Here is a 12906-nt window from a genome sequence, read left to right on the forward strand (position 1 = left end):
CAGCGCTGCACGACTGACGAGCTCACAAGCGTCTGGTGGAAATGAATTTTGGAGCTGTACAGCAGTCTCTTCGCCGTTTTCCCCTGCATACACGCTGCAACTGCCGCAATAGCATCCGTCCGGTAGAGGCGCGCTTTCTCGGGTAAGGCTGAGGTGTATTACGTCAGCATTCACTAGCGCCGTTCGGGAAGGAAGTAGTGGAAAACACCAAGGCAGCAGTCGCACTCAATATTTCCTTGGTCGGACTCTTTCTCGGCCTCAATTTGCGCTCGACTGCCACTCTCCACACAGACGCAAATATGGCGACGAACGAGCCTGCAAACGACGAGGAGTGGGCGCAAGCGGAAGGTGTCCCGAGTTTAAGCGATCCATTTATCCAGCAGTATCTACAGGGTCGGGATGCGCTCGTCCAGCAAGAGAAGAGACAGCGAAGTGGTTTGTGGACCAAGCTTTCCGTTTTCATGCCTCAGTACCGTGGGTCTGACAATTGGCAGACTATCTGTTCCGCCAAAATCTCTCTCCTATGGCACAAGAAGCATGCGCTATTGTTTCTCAAATCCGGTTCGAGGAGCAACAAACGCTGTGGACCAAGGAATACGAAGACAGTTTGCTGACTGACCATGCCGATGTATTTCCCGGTATGATGTTCTCACTTGCCAAGGAGCGCATGGAGAAGAGTAGGCTGTGGCAGATAGTGAAGAAAATGCCAAAAGGCACCCTGTTGCACTGCCATCTAGAGGCCATGGTTGATCTTGATTGGGCGCTTGAAGAAGCCTTTAAGACTGAAGGGGTTTGTTTGGTAGCCGATGGCCCTATTGTCGATGATCAGACAAGGTGTAAGACACGTTTCTCGTTCACGTATTCCAAGGTGGCCAAAACTGACTGCTCCATCTGGAATGAGAGCTATATCGCCAACACACCAGTTGCCATCAATCAAGCTGCGGATAGCTTCCCAGATGGAGGTAAGAAGGCCTTTGTTGAATGGATTCGTTCCCGCGTTACCATCACACCCTCTGAGCACCTTTCCCATCATGAAGGTCCCAACGAAGTATGGCGGAAGTTCATGTCGTGTTTCCCTATTCTTGGCTCATTAATTTACTACGAGCCTATTTTCCGCAAATTCATCCGAAATATGTGCAAACAGTTACTTGATGATGGGGTCTACTATGTAGACATTCGGTCAGCCTTCTATACCCCGTATCGCAGCACAGGAAAAGAAAAGTGGGACGAAGATTGGTTTCACATGCTCGAACACATGGCCGACGAGATTGAGAAGTTCAAAGTGAGTGAAGAAGGGAAGGAGTTTTGGGGCGCGAGAATGATCTGGACTACCATCCGTCAGTTTGGAACCAAACAAGTTATCGAGAGTATGTCGCACAGCATCAATGCAACCAATATACTTAAATATCGTAAACGCACAATTTCACCCACTGACAGCGCAACAGGCATGAAGCAATGTATAGAAATGAAACTCGAGTTCCCCGAAATCATTGCAGGTTACGACCTTGTCGGCCAAGAAGATCTCGGACGTTCTCTCTCAGATCTAGCTCCCGAACTCTTCTGGTTCCGCAAAGCATGCGCACAAGAAGGTGTTGACATACCCTTCTTCTTCCATGCAGGTGAGACGCTTGGTGATGGCGACTCGGTAGACGAGAACCTCTTCGACGCCATTATTCTCGGTACCCGACGCATCGGTCACGGCTTCAGTTTGTACAAGCATCCGCTGCTAATTGACATGGTCAAAGAGAAACGGATCCTAGTGGAAAGTTGCCCAGTTTCCAACGAAGTGTTGAGGCTATGTGGAAGCATCATGTCACACCCTCTGCCAGCGCTCCTTGCACGCGGTGTGCCCTGTTCGCTGTGTAACGATGATCCTACGATCTTGGGCCAGGGTGTATCAGGTATGTCGCACGATTTCTGGCAGGCACTCCAAGGCTGGGAGAATCTGGGGTTAGAGGGTTTGGGCTCCCTTGCAGAGAACAGTGTGCGTTGGGCTAGTCTTGACGATTATGCTGCAAAAGATTGGACTCAGGATATCAAGGATGGCATGTTCGGCAAGGGCATTCGCGCGCAGAGGTTGAAGGAATGGGTTAGCAAGTGGGAGAAGTTTTGCGCTTGGATTGTGGATGAATATGGGGTTGATGTGAATGTTGAGCCAGAGGAGTAGGTGGTTACAGATTCCCAAATGTCGGTTTGCCTATCTCGAATAAATAAGATTCAACATCGTATCGTCATAATGTTGCATATCCAGTGATGCATTGGTGCGCGGAGGCTAGGGAATGGCGGTTGGATATATTCAACAGAAATTGGCCGTCCATCGACAAAGAAACAAAACAAGCAACGACGGACGATAGGTGTTTATTTTGGAGCTTGCAAAGTGAAGAGAGAAAGGAAAAGAGTGGGGAACACCAAATTCTATGAGAGATGATTGCTGAAGGATGAAGGAAGCTTGTTGCGTTTTAATCCCATCTTCGCTACATGCCGTGGGGCGGCAAGGGCTGATGCACCCACATTTAGGTACCTGACCGTTCTGAGACTAGTGCCGTTACCCTGTAACCATGTCCGGCTCTGGCGCGTCATCGTAGCGCATCACGCGTCGACACAGGCGCTGAACGTCCAACATGCTGTTTCCAAGTTTCACACAAGACAGCACACAAACCTGCCCCAACTCATCCTGTATCTACTTTAGACTTCTGCCAATCTAGCTTACTAACATCTAAGTGACTGGTGTGCCGTCTTCAGTTCTTCGTTTCCAACCACAAGCCTTGACGGCTATAAGGAGCACGTCCCCTTACTGGACCTGATACCTACCTTCTTCAGAAAACCTGTTAAACAGCCATTCCATTGGTATTTCGACATGATGCGTGCAAGCGTTGTATTTGCGGGAGCATCGCTCTTGATTTCAGCTTCAGCTTGGAATACAGATGGTAGGCTGTGATGCCATGCCCCGAGATATCCCCTACTAAGTCAACCCAGTTCATAATCAAATCGGCTTTATGGCAGAGACGTTTTTCACACCAGAAACCACCTCGGTTCTTTCTAAGATCCTCGAACCACAGTATAACGGCTCCGTTGGGCGCTCGGCAGCATGGGCAGACGCCTATGCACACACCCAAGAAGGTCGCTTCTCTTACCAATGGCACTGGATTGACACACATGACAGCCCGCCAGAGAAGTGTCATTTGGAATACTCTCACGACTGTGCCATTGGTGGATGCGTGGTGAGCGCCATCGCAAATCAGACGAGCATTCTGCGCGGATGCATAGACCAGGTTCAAAGTGGGCATTTAACAGGAGGGACGAATTTGACCTGCTCTTATGCTTTGAAATGGGTGGCACATTTCTTTGGAGATATACACCAGCCTCTACATGCGAGCGGGCGCGCAGTAGGCGGTAACACTTTCAAAGTCGTGTTTGGAAACGTCTCTACCCAACTACACGCTGTAAGTCTTATCCATTGGTTGGAGTATCCAAAGCTCATCATCAACACAGGTCTGGGATGGCTATATACCATACTATGCTGCGAATGTCAGCCACCCATTCTCCAACCAATCTATCGATGCATTCTTTACCGGCCTTGTTTCGCGCATTCGGAAAGATGAATTCTACTCTGCACCATACATGTGGCTGTCATGTGTGGATCCTTCGACGCCAGAGAAGTGCGCAGCAACCTGGGCAAGAGAAAGTAATCGATGGGACTGTGATTACGTGTACCAGCATGTACGAAATGATACCGATCTCGGAACAGATGGATATGCGACGGGCGCTGTTCCTATTGTTGAATTGCAGATTAGTAAAGCTGCACTCAGGCTGGGCACGTGGCTGAATAAACTTGTGAAAGAAAGCAAACATGTCTCTACAGAGTCAGAGATAATCGAGCTTTGAGTCCTATCCAGGAACTGGGTCCGTAACTTCAAGTCAGAATAGTTGCAATGTCAGCATTCCATCCGCGCACCCGAAATAGTCTATATATTCCCGACCAACAAGACTAGATCTGCCACAACGATTATACGCCTCTTATTGCTTGCACAGTAGACGAATTTATACTTATCTCTTCATGTGCATCAGAAGCCTTTTTGCTCTATTCATTTCCCTTTTGTGCTCCCGAAACCGAGTATCTCAACCACAGACTTCCAAATTTTTTTCACATACGATCATAGGCAAAAATGTCGCTCTGGGTCTCGTCCGCTCCCCACATGATAAACCTTTGACCGGCAGACTAGTAGTCAGGTGGGTGACCACTGGCGAATCCCCGCTGTCGTATGTTTTGCACTTTTTTTTGGAATCATAGTTCACGCCACGTGACCTGTACCCGGTATTCCATCTCTCCACTGCTTTCCAACCCCATGTAACTCATATTGACATCAGCTGATGGAAGATGCGATGGGAGGAAACAAAGGCCGGTGATGCAAATAGACTGATAAATGAGTAGACTTGCACGTGTTTAGACGGTCGAAAATGGAATCTCAACTTTCACAACCTGCAAGCACTACGAAAGTATTGGTAGTATGTACTACTTGAAGCATTCGAGCCGCATGGAACCGTTGCCAAAGATAACTTGGCGTTAGGCACGTTACTACCAACATGACGGGACCCCACATCGGCATTGCGTATTACGTTCTACCTCCCCACATGCATGTACCCACTAGCCTCGCTGCAACAACTTCCACGGTTAAGATAAATTCCTTTCCTTGTGGCTTCATTTTACCATACTAGCATCCAACCTATTAGTACAAAAGATAGTAATATAAACCAGCATGGCTTTTGAAGAACTTAACGAAAAGATCACCCCAGCGGTATGTCTACACAAAGGCCCCACATTCGCTCTTGCGCATTCCCATCTTATGTAGGAATGCATCACTCCATGATCAAGCTTTATGGAATGTTTCTTCATCTCTATACAAGAACACTTTAATGATGTTTTCAGAACCCTAGTCGCGAAGTCTCGCCGAATCGTGGATCTTCAGTACCCCAATCTGTCGCCATTCCTAAACCCTGCAAACCGCTGCGACAATGGCAACAAGAACAAAATATTGATCGCGACGCGCAAATAAAACTCACAAAACTCGTACATATGCGATACCAACATCCAGATCTTGATGAAATCACAAAGTTTCTACGCGACTTTGGCATGAGCGTAGCCCAAAAAGCCGAGGGCAAGAAATGGTTCAAGGGCTACAATGACGAGCAATACGTCTACTATGCACAACAAGGCGAAAAGAAGTTCCTAGGAGGCTGCTTCGAAGTCGAAAGCTACGCCGAACTAGAAAAGGCAACCAAAGTCCCAGGCGCAAGTCCGATCGAAGAATTAACTGACGCTCCCGGCGGTGGCTCCATGGTCACCTTGCACGACCCAGAAGGCTTCCCCATCAACCTCATATTCGGCCAAACGAAAAAGGAACCCGGTCCCTTCCCCGAAGTCCTAACTACAAACTACGAAAAAGACAAGCCGCGCATCGCTCGCTTCCAGCGCTTCAAACCGGGACCCGCAGCCGTACACAAACTAGGCCATTACGGTCTCTGTGTGCAAAATTTCCAGGAAGAAATGCAATGGTACACTCGAACTTTTAACATCGTACCCACTGATTTCTTATACGTCAAAGTACCCTCAGAGGACCCCGTGTCGCCCCCTCAGCAAAAAGACGTAGCCATCTTCGCCCATATCGATCTCGGACCGGGTTATACCGATCACCACACCATCTTCTTATCTTCAAACCCTACATCGCATGTGCACCACAGCAGTTTCGAGGTTCACGACTTCGACACGCAGAATCTGGGACATGAGTGGTTGGCGCAACGGGGTTACAAGAGTGTTTGGGGCGTAGGCCGACATATTCTGGGGAGCCAGTTGTTTGATTATTGGTGGGATACTACGGGGAATATGATTGAGCATTATGCGGATGGGGATTTGGTGAATGAGGATACGCCTGTTGGGTGGGGGGAGGCAGGGGATGAGAGTTTAGCCGTTTGGGGGCCGGAGGTGCCGAAGTGGTTTTTGGATTGAGCTTGTTGTATCATTTCTTCTCCATTAGTATTTAAATCAGCGCCAAAAAAATTGAATTGATAGTTAGTTGAGATGATTACCACCCCCTTGCTCTTCCCCACCCTTTACCTTTCACCCCATCGTTTCCAAAGTACCTTCCGCTAACCGTCTCCCTACTATCGCTGTCCAGGCCTCCATCTTCGTTACCGCCCTGCCCTAAATCACCTATAGCCAGTCTAACAGGTATCCTAGCGCCCTCCTCCAACGTCTTCGGTGGCTTCTCAATCTGATTCCCCATATCGCTATCTACCCACCCAGGACAACAGCAATTCACCGCCACACCCTCATTCTCTCTAGCCAAGACAAGAGTCAAAGCATTCATAAGTGCTTTACTAACTTGGTATGATTTTGGCGGTGCGCCAAAGCCAGCCTCCTCCTGCTTTTGCGATTTTACGGCGTAAATGTATTCCTGAGCGAGGGCATCGATGTCTGAGACTGACTTTGCGGAGCGAAAACGAGATTGTATGGGAGGTTTGTAATTGGAAAGGGAAGAGGCGGTGCTGCTTACGTTTACGATGCGAGAACTTGGTGTTGTGTTCATTTTTCCTTGGGTGAGGAAGAGCCGACACATTTCTTTTGTGCCATAATAATTGACGTTTATCGTTTGTTCGGCTAGCTCGGGTGTCTCGTCGTTGTTGTTGTTGTTTACGCCAGCATTGTTGACAAGCACGTCGATTTTGCCATCTTTCTCCAAGGTGTTGCTGATGAATGTTTTGACGGAGGATGTTTCTGAGATGTTAAGTTTGGCATATCAGATCTCGTTTGGAGGAAACGGTTGGATTTGGAGGTCTAGACCACTGCGAGATGTAGCATAGATACACAAGGGTCGTCGATATTGGTTTTTGGCAAGGAGTTTGATTATGCCTTGGCCGATGCCGCGATTTGAGCCGGTAACAACAATGATCAGTGGTTGAGACATCTTGCTAGTCTATCACAGTAAAGTCCAGAATAATAAACTCAATAATTAGATACCATCATGAGAATAAGGGCGAACTCTACGTGTTAAAGTCGTGATGTCAGTAATATCCATGACGTAGCGATCACCACGTAATCTCGTGACTACGCGCGTGTTGAGGATTGAAGAGAGTCTCGAAAAGCAACTGCCAGTTGATAGATTTAGTCGACTCCTTCTACATAGCTTCAGATAGGTCTCTTGGAATTTCCCAATCTGGATCTTTCGCCTACTTCGTTTCGACTGTTTGCGTTCTCCAACATATGGGGTGCGATATCTCATCTCTAAATGTTGGTAATCTGGTCCACCATCCCGAACACTGGAATTAAAGTATTATGGTTTTGTCAAAGATTCGAGCACTTATAAGGTATCATGCCGTGGGACTTGTTTGAGAAGAATGGATATATATGTGAAGCTTAGAAGACCTGTTTTGATAGGACTAAGCGTAGCTGGCACTTGCACGAATACTCATTTATCGTGTCTACGTCTCGCTATAATCTCGCCGAATATATGGATTCATGGCACTCATACCAACATGGAATTTAGGCAGATGTGCGCACGAATCAATGGTATAACTATTATTACCGATTACGGGTGGCCTTAACGACGCCTAGATTGTCCAAGGCAACAACGCGCTAGTGCGACGTCTCGCCCATGTATCTAAAAGCATCGAATTTCTGTCTTCATTCTCTCTGCACAACCTCAAATCCAATCGAAACCAAAAAAACCCCTAAACTCTAAAATCATGGCTTCCGGCCGATGCAACAATTGCGCCGGTTGCACACTTGCGCGTCAAAGAGCAGAACGGCAGGCTGCAAAGAGACGCAAAATATTGAACCCGAAATGTAACTGCGATTCCGACATAGGACCTGAAGCATGCCCAATTGTGGCCAAGTGCAAAGAGCCCCTCGCTTGGTCCATATCTCCCTCTGAGGTCAAAGACCAAAGCAACTCTTCTCTCTACTCGCTCATCCCGGCAGAGATCCGAGATTTGATCTTCACCTTCGCTCTCAAAGACACGACATCCTATCCCATAGACCGCGAGCCTGCAACACCCAACGATCCAGGAATCCGTCGAGATCGCTATTTTCATCGTGGAGGCGGACGAAAAGCCTTTTTCTATCCGTCCGATATCGCCTTCAACCTCCTCCTGACATGCAAAGCGGTGTATCTGGAGACATACGAAAAGCCGCTGCGTGTAAACTCCTTTGTCATTACCGAACTCTCAGAACCATTGAAGAGGCATTTCTTACTGCCCTGGCAATTCGCACAGATAACGCGATTGGACATCAAACTCCCGCAAATGGCTCTGGAAAACGGAGGACTAAGAAACACGTTGAAAGAGTGGGAAGCACAGGCTCGACATGAAAATTGCTACGTTGTTCCCCGACAAGCTCTTATTTTCCAGGATTTGGATGGCAGGAAGGCTGGAGAATACCCCATTTCCTTTGACAACGTCCTCATACCCGCTGTTACAAAGACACCCGACAGACGACCCCAGTCCATCAACGACGTGCTAGATCGCGCACCCGTCCCATCAATTAGGGCACAGCCTTGTTCATCCCACTCGCGCGTTTGCCTTGCGGGCAAGATAACTCATCTTACTCTACGCCTCACAGCTCAAGACTGGTGGACGTGGACCGACGACCCTGCATCCACTGATCCGCACCAAAACCTCCGTCTCGACCCTACATTTGGCGCACCTTTTCGCTCTCGTGGATCAACAGACGAAATGAAACTACTAGCGAGCGATCGCACAGCAGGTCAGCCCCCGAGTCTTAGTGCAGAGTGCTGGGGCACACACGTCACTTCTTTTTTACCTGATCTGCAGGTCTTGGAACTGGTGCTGGAGACGTTCAAGGAGAAGATAGATCAATTGGATACGGTTGTGGAGTGTGCGAGGACCTGGGCGTTTGATGTGGGCAAGGAGACGTTGATTTGGGATGGAGAGTCTGTGGAGAAGAGCTACACGAGGGAAATGGCGGGGTTGAGACTGCCCAGGAATGCGCCGTGGCATGATCGAAGTAGGGATCTTGAGGTTATGGTTGTGCGGTTTGTTAGGGATAGGAAATAGGTTGCAATGGAATGTATTGGTTGAACAATATACTGGCCATGATACAATAGCTAAATATAGGAGGTAGGAGGCATCTCAAATTTTGCTTCCACCGGATTGCGGGACCTTAACAACAACCTTGCCCCAACTATTCCTACCTCCAAGTGCCTTTAGCGCAGCAGGAACACTCTCCAAACCTACATATTCCTGATCCGTAAATGCAGTTCCTCGGTACTTGCCCTCCTTGACCAGCTTGAATATACCATCCCAGACTACATCCTGCATTTCCGGTTCGTGGATCGCGTAGGCTCCCCAATGCAATCCAACCACGCTTACATTCTTGAGAAGAATGCGGTTGGTAGCCATCTTCTCGATATCACCAGCTGCAAAACCAATAACAAGCAAGCGTCCGTTCCAGGCAGTGCACTTCATGGATTGCGCGATGAGACCAACAGGGTCGTAGACGATATCTACGCCGCGGCCTTTGGGCGTGAGCTTCTTGACTTGCTCAGGCCAGTCAGCATCGCGATATGAGACGGTGTAATCGGCACCGAATGACCGCGCGACGTCGAGTTTATGCGGGCTACCGGCTGTGGCGACGACAGTTGCGCCAAAGGCTTTTGCGATCTGAACGGCGGCTAGACCGACACCACCAGCTGCGGCGTGGACGAGTACCCAGTCACCTGAAATTGTGTCAGATCAATATCATAGCTGGGTGTTTAGTGGTGAGTTATACCCTTCTTGATTCCGGCCCGGACAACCAACCCAGCATAACTTGTAGGTGCTGTGACAAAGACACCAGCTGCATCCTCAAAACTCCAGCCCTCAGGCATACCCTTGAGCTTCTCTTCTGTGGATACAATATGTGTCGCATATGCACCCTGTCCTGCACCAAAGACCTTGTCGCCTTCCTTGAACTTGGGTGTCTTGCCTCCAGGGAGAGAAGTGGGCGCTTTCAGCACGACGCCCGAGAACTCTGAGCCAGCTACCCATGGGAATGGTGGTTGGTGTTGGTACTTTCCTCGGATTTGGAGGAGATCGAAGAAGTTGGTTCCCGAGGCGTGAATGGCGATTAGGTACTCGTTGGGTTTTGGTTCGGGCGTGGGTAGGTCAAGGACTTTGAGGTCCTCTGGGCCCTGTAATTTTTAGCAGAAATAGAAGAGGGAATCGAATCAGGCATTGTTACCTTAACATATTCCTTGAGTTGTATGCCTTTCATATTGGGGAAATGTGGGTTTGAGTGATGGTGGTAACGCAGTGTCGATATGTCAATGGAGTCTCAGGGTCCAATATCAGACGGAAACATCAGTCCAAAGGGGGTAGAGGCAGGAGGTAGTGCGAGAGTGAAAGACGGAGACGGTCCATTGCGACATGGATAACCGCAGCGAGTTCCTCTCCGCGCCAAAGATACCTCGGCTTGCATACCCCGGACGACCTCCGCTCCTGCTCCACCAAAGCTTGGCGTACTTCCTTAGTCAGCGACAGCCGCACAGCCCATGCACGGATACGCGCTAATGATGCCAGGGTAAGTGGTAGTGTTGGCGGGGGCCAGTGACGTTCTACCGCCTTCCAATCGAATCCAGGGCCACTCACAGCCACTCCGTCTGCTTCAACACACCTGTTCTTCTCGCCAGCACACGTATCTTGCCCCCGAGACACAGTATTCTTTCCGTCGCCCAGTAGTCCAAGACTATACACGATTCCTTCGCTACCCACGCTCGTGCGAAACAAATAGCTATCATGGCTGACGACGCCGCCACGTCCGCCGAGGAAACGCAGATAACCTTCAATGTCAAGGCCGCAAACGACCAGAAGCATGTCCTCACTCTGCCCAGTACCACCACCGTCGCCGACCTCAAGGCCAAACTTTCGACGTCGGAATACGCAGATGTTCCCGCTGACCGGCAACGTCTAATATATTCGGGCCGCGTGCTCAAGGACCCTGACACACTGGCAAGCGTCAAGATCAAGGATGGGCACACAGTACATCTTGTCAAGGGCGCTGCCAGTAATGCGAGACAGAACCCCGCAAGCCAGGGCACTGCAAGCACTGCTGGCACGGGCACCACACCTACTCCTCAGGTACCCACCAACATTGCCGCCGGAACAGGCAACAATCCTCTTGCGGGACTCACTGGTGCGCGCTATGCCGGCTTTCATGGCTTGCCTGGCATGGACATGTTTGGTCCAGACGGAGGCGTGAGTTCATTCAAATCTATACGACGTAGGGAAATCATACTGACATACACCAGATGGGCCCACCACCGACCACCGAGTCCATGCTCGAACAGATGGAGAACCCAATGTTTCTGTCCCAGCTAAACGAGGCTATGAACAACCCAGCGGTAGTCGATATGATGTTGCAAAGTCCCATGGTACGTCTCCTGTCAGCTTTGTATCCACTCCGACTGACACACGATAGATCCGTGACAACCCGATGCTTCAACAAGTGCTGCGAGACCCCGAAATGCGCCGTATGATGTTTAGCCCGGAGATGATGCGCATGCAGCTACAAATGCAACGGAACATGGGTGGACGTGCGCCTGGTGCTCCGCCTAGTTTCCCAGCGCCTGGTGCTACAGACAACACACCGCAATCAGGTTCTACGGCAACAGGCGAAGGCGTCACCGCAACACCTAACCAGACTAACACAACCACACCCCCAAATCCCTTTGCAGCCTTTGGTGGAGGTGCTGGAGCCGGAGCTGGAGCCGGAGCCAACCCATTCGCTAGCCTGTTCGCGGGAGGTCAGAATCCATTCACCCCTCAGCAACAGCAGGGCGCAAACACTGGTGCGCCACAAAACACACAAGACGCCTCAAGCACTTTTCCAAACCTGTTCGGTGGCGCTGGCGCGCAAGGTGGTCAGACCAACCCCATCGCAGAGGCCGCGCAACGAATGATGCAGAACCCAGAAGCCATGCGCAACATGATGCAGATGATGGGTGGAGGCGCTGGAGCAGATCCATTCGGTGCTGCAGGTGGTGCCGGCCAACCACCAGCTGGTAACCCTTTTGCCGCTCTCTTTGGTCCTGGCGGATTCGGTTCACCCCCACCACCGGCTGACAACCGACCACCGGAAGAGGTCTACGAGACGCAATTGAGACAGCTCAATGAAATGGGCTTCTACGAATTCGACCGTAATGTCTCTGCCTTACGGAGAAGCGGTGGCAATGTCCAGGGTGCTATCGAGTATCTACTCAATGGCGCAGTGTAGCATGCTTATCCGAGTATTATCTTAATGTCTGAGCCAGAATCGCAACGATCCCTAACACTAAGCGAGATGGCGACGATTGAGCGATACAAGGAGGAAGAAAGAATGGCTGAGGAGGATTTCGGAAGTGACATTGATGGCATATTGGATGCCTATGACAGCGAAGAAGACTGGTCATTCGAGTATGAGGCGGACAAGATGGGTTCATTTGACCTTTGACGTCTTTTTTTTTGTAAAATGGATCGAGCAGGTGTAGTAATATTCGCTAGGAAGCTAGAGATGGGTGTATGATAGATACAATAGCAATGATACCACAAGGCAGAACAGTAACAAAATCGCCATTCATCAAATCCCTTTCAAGTTGCATTCAGGAAATGGTTGTTGCCAAAATTGTTTGTTTTTCATTTCTTTGCAAAAACTGATTAGGTATGCAGATTGACCGTCATGTATGTCTTTGTTGTAATATGTATATGTGTGTTTTTGTACGTTTCAAGCCCTTCAATTTTCAAATCATGAGGTTGAGAATATGTTTAAAAAAACGCCTCAGGGGGGGGGGAAACATTTGCTAGGCACCACCTGTTTGAAACCCAAAGATTTCCGTCACTCCCTCCTTTTCAATCTTCCCCTCCTCTCTCTTTTTTTTT

The 12906-nt window shown here is 49.5% G+C and overlaps 7 protein-coding genes across 7 annotated transcripts; 5 read left to right on the forward strand and 2 right to left on the reverse strand.

The window, feature by feature from the left end:
- Nucleotides 1-299: 299 nt before the first annotated feature.
- COCVIDRAFT_94738 (hypothetical protein) lies at nt 300-2167 on the forward strand (the record flags this gene model as incomplete). The annotated part of the gene is made up of 3 exons (XM_014702814.1): nt 300-435; nt 495-1367; nt 1446-2167. The coding sequence occupies 3 exons, from the start codon at nt 300-302 to the stop codon at nt 2165-2167; spliced, it is 1731 nt and encodes a 576-aa protein (XP_014558300.1).
- Nucleotides 2168-2857: 690 nt separating this feature from the next.
- COCVIDRAFT_36277 (hypothetical protein) lies at nt 2858-3885 on the forward strand (the record flags this gene model as incomplete). Its single annotated transcript, XM_014702815.1, has 3 exons — nt 2858-2927; nt 2977-3443; nt 3493-3885. 3 exons carry the CDS (start codon nt 2858-2860, stop codon nt 3883-3885), a joined length of 930 nt encoding a protein of 309 aa, XP_014558301.1.
- An 872-nt stretch (nt 3886-4757) lies between these two features.
- Nucleotides 4758-6004, forward strand: COCVIDRAFT_14533 (hypothetical protein; the record flags this gene model as incomplete). Its single annotated transcript, XM_014702769.1, has 2 exons — nt 4758-4796; nt 4928-6004. The coding sequence occupies 2 exons, from the start codon at nt 4758-4760 to the stop codon at nt 6002-6004; spliced, it is 1116 nt and encodes a 371-aa protein (XP_014558255.1).
- Nucleotides 6005-6080: 76 nt separating this feature from the next.
- On the reverse strand, nt 6081-6962 carry COCVIDRAFT_25163 (hypothetical protein; the record flags this gene model as incomplete). The annotated part of the gene is made up of 2 exons (XM_014702786.1): nt 6081-6772; nt 6839-6962. The coding sequence occupies 2 exons, from the start codon at nt 6960-6962 to the stop codon at nt 6081-6083; spliced, it is 816 nt and encodes a 271-aa protein (XP_014558272.1).
- Nucleotides 6963-7740: 778 nt separating this feature from the next.
- Nucleotides 7741-9069, forward strand: COCVIDRAFT_25164 (hypothetical protein; the record flags this gene model as incomplete). The annotated part of the gene is made up of 1 exon (XM_014702787.1): nt 7741-9069. The coding sequence occupies one exon, from the start codon at nt 7741-7743 to the stop codon at nt 9067-9069; it is 1329 nt and encodes a 442-aa protein (XP_014558273.1).
- A 75-nt stretch (nt 9070-9144) lies between these two features.
- On the reverse strand, nt 9145-10267 carry COCVIDRAFT_36281 (hypothetical protein; the record flags this gene model as incomplete). The annotated part of the gene is made up of 3 exons (XM_014702816.1): nt 9145-9731; nt 9785-10184; nt 10235-10267. 3 exons carry the CDS (start codon nt 10265-10267, stop codon nt 9145-9147), a joined length of 1020 nt encoding a protein of 339 aa, XP_014558302.1.
- A 521-nt stretch (nt 10268-10788) lies between these two features.
- On the forward strand, nt 10789-12265 carry COCVIDRAFT_94720 (hypothetical protein; the record flags this gene model as incomplete). The annotated part of the gene is made up of 3 exons (XM_014702817.1): nt 10789-11247; nt 11301-11423; nt 11471-12265. 3 exons carry the CDS (start codon nt 10789-10791, stop codon nt 12263-12265), a joined length of 1377 nt encoding a protein of 458 aa, XP_014558303.1.
- Between the last annotated feature and the right edge of the window lie 641 nt (nt 12266-12906).

This window comes from Bipolaris victoriae, assembly GCF_000527765.1.
Source record: "Bipolaris victoriae FI3 unplaced genomic scaffold scaffold_27, whole genome shotgun sequence".
In the NCBI taxonomy this organism is placed as follows: domain Eukaryota; kingdom Fungi; phylum Ascomycota; class Dothideomycetes; order Pleosporales; family Pleosporaceae; genus Bipolaris; species Bipolaris victoriae.